The sequence below is a fragment of the Meleagris gallopavo genome, unplaced genomic scaffold (genome assembly GCF_000146605.3).
Source record: "Meleagris gallopavo isolate NT-WF06-2002-E0010 breed Aviagen turkey brand Nicholas breeding stock unplaced genomic scaffold, Turkey_5.1 ChrUn_random_7180001953203, whole genome shotgun sequence".
In the NCBI taxonomy this organism is placed as follows: Eukaryota; Metazoa; Chordata; class Aves; order Galliformes; family Phasianidae; genus Meleagris; species Meleagris gallopavo.
This window is the reverse complement of record NW_011214232.1, coordinates 1-2088: the sequence shown is the minus strand read 5'-3', so window position 1 is coordinate 2088 and position 2088 is coordinate 1. Positions and strand designations below refer to the sequence as shown.

At 54.5% G+C, this 2088-nt stretch overlaps 1 protein-coding gene across 1 annotated transcript; it reads right to left on the bottom strand.

Moving 5' to 3' along the window:
• Window positions 1-74: 74 nt before the first annotated feature.
• On the bottom strand, window positions 75-1902 carry LOC109365058 (vegetative cell wall protein gp1-like; the record flags this gene model as incomplete). Its single annotated transcript, XM_019611671.1, has 2 exons — window positions 75-224; window positions 1287-1902. Coding segments are annotated over 2 exons (766 nt in total), but the record flags the coding sequence as incomplete, so codon positions are not given.
• Between the last annotated feature and the right edge of the window lie 186 nt (window positions 1903-2088).

Sequence of the window (2088 nt, the reverse complement as noted above, 5' to 3'; positions counted from 1 at the left end):
GGATTGGGATTGGGATTGGGATTGGGATTGGGGGACATTGGGATTGGGATTGGGATTGGGATTGGGAATGGGATTGGGATTGGGAATGGGATTGGGATTGGGATTGGAGGCATTGGGATTGGGAATGGGATTGGGAATGGGATTGGGGGACATTGGGATTGGGGGACAATGGGATTGGGAATGGGATTGGAAGGTAATGGGATTGGGAGTGGGATTGGGGGACACTGGGATTGGGGGACAATGGGATTGGGAATGGGATTGGGATTGGGAATGGGATTGGGAATGGGATTGGAAGGTAATGGGATTGGGAGTGGGATTGGGGGACACTGGGATTGGGGGACACTGGGATTGGGGGACATTGGGATTGGGGGACATTGGGATTGGGAATGGGATTGGGATTGGGAATGGGATTGAGAATGGGATTGGGAATGGGATTGGAAGGTACTGGGATTGGGAGTGGGATTGGGGGACACTGGGATTGGGAATGGGATTGGGATTGGGAATGGGATTGGGAATGGGAATGGGATTGGGATTGGAAGGGACTGGGATTGGGACTGGGGGACAGTGGGATTGGAAGCTATTGGGATTGGGAATGGGATTGGGATTGGAGGCACTGAGATTGGGATAGGGAATGGGATTGGGAATGGGATTGGGGGACATTGGGATTGGAGGCACCGGGATTGGGATTGGGGATGGGATTGGGATTGGGGGACAATGGGATTGGAAGGTAATGGGATTGGGATCTGGGATTAGGGAACAATGGGATTGGAGGCACTGGGATTGGGATTGGGGATGGGATTGGGATTGGGGACAATGGGATTAGAGGCACTGGGATTGGGATTTGGGATTGGGATTTGGGATTGGGACTGGAACTGGGATTGGAAGGTATTGGCATTAGGATTTGGGATTGGAATTGGGATTGGGGGACATGGGGATGGGAGGCACTGGGATTGGGATTGGGAATGGAAGGTATTGGGAATGGGATTTGGGATTGGGAGACATTGGGATTAGAGGCACTGGGATTTGGGATTGGGATTTGGATTATAACTGGGATTGGGACTGGGGAGCACTGGGATTGGGGAGCACTGGGATGGGATTGGGACTGGGATTCAGATTGGGATTGGGAGGTGTTGGGATTGGGACTGGGAGGCACTGGGATTGGCATGAGGATTGGATTGGATTGGGATTGGGACTGGGGAGCACTGGGATTGGGGAGCACTGGGATGGGATTGGGACTGGGATTCAGATTGGGATTGGGAGGTGTTGGGATTGGGACTGGGAGGCACTGGGATTGGCATGAGGATTGGATTGGATTGGGATTGGGACTGGGATTGGGATTGGGACTGGGACTGGGAGGTATTGGGATTGGGACTGGGAGGTATTGGGATTGGGATTGGGATTGGGATTGTAATGGGTCTGAAGGGGAACTGGGATTGGGATTGGGGAGCATTGGGATGGGATTGGGATTGGGGACACTGAGATTGGGATTGAGACAGAACTGGGGAGGGACTGGGATTGGGATTGGGGCAGAAGGGGAGCTGGGATTGGGATTGGGAGGTACTGGGATTGGGATTGGGACAGAGCAGGAGTGGATTGGGGGGGAATTGGGATTGGGACTGGGATCTACTGGGATGGGACAGTGGGGCACTGGGATTGGGATTGAGAGGGAGATTGGGACGGTGGGGCACTGGGATTGGGATTGGGATTGGGATTGGGATGGGGCTGGAGGGGAATTGGGAATGGGATGGACTGGGATTGGAGACGGAGCCAGGATTGGGATTAGGATTGGGACGGGGCTGAAGTGGAACTGGGATGGGGATTTGGACTGGGAGGTACTGGGATTGGGATTGGGAGCATTGGGATTGGGATTGGGACAGAACAGGAGGGGAAGTGGGATTGGGACTGGGATTGGGGGCACCGGGATTGGGATTGGGATTGGGATTGGAGTGAAATGGTTCGGGGATGGGGACTGGGATTGGGATTGGGGGCACTGGGATATAGGAACTGGGATTGGGGGCACTGGGAGTGGGAGCACTGGGATTGGGATTGGGATTGGGGGCACTGGGATTGGGATTGGGGCATACTGGG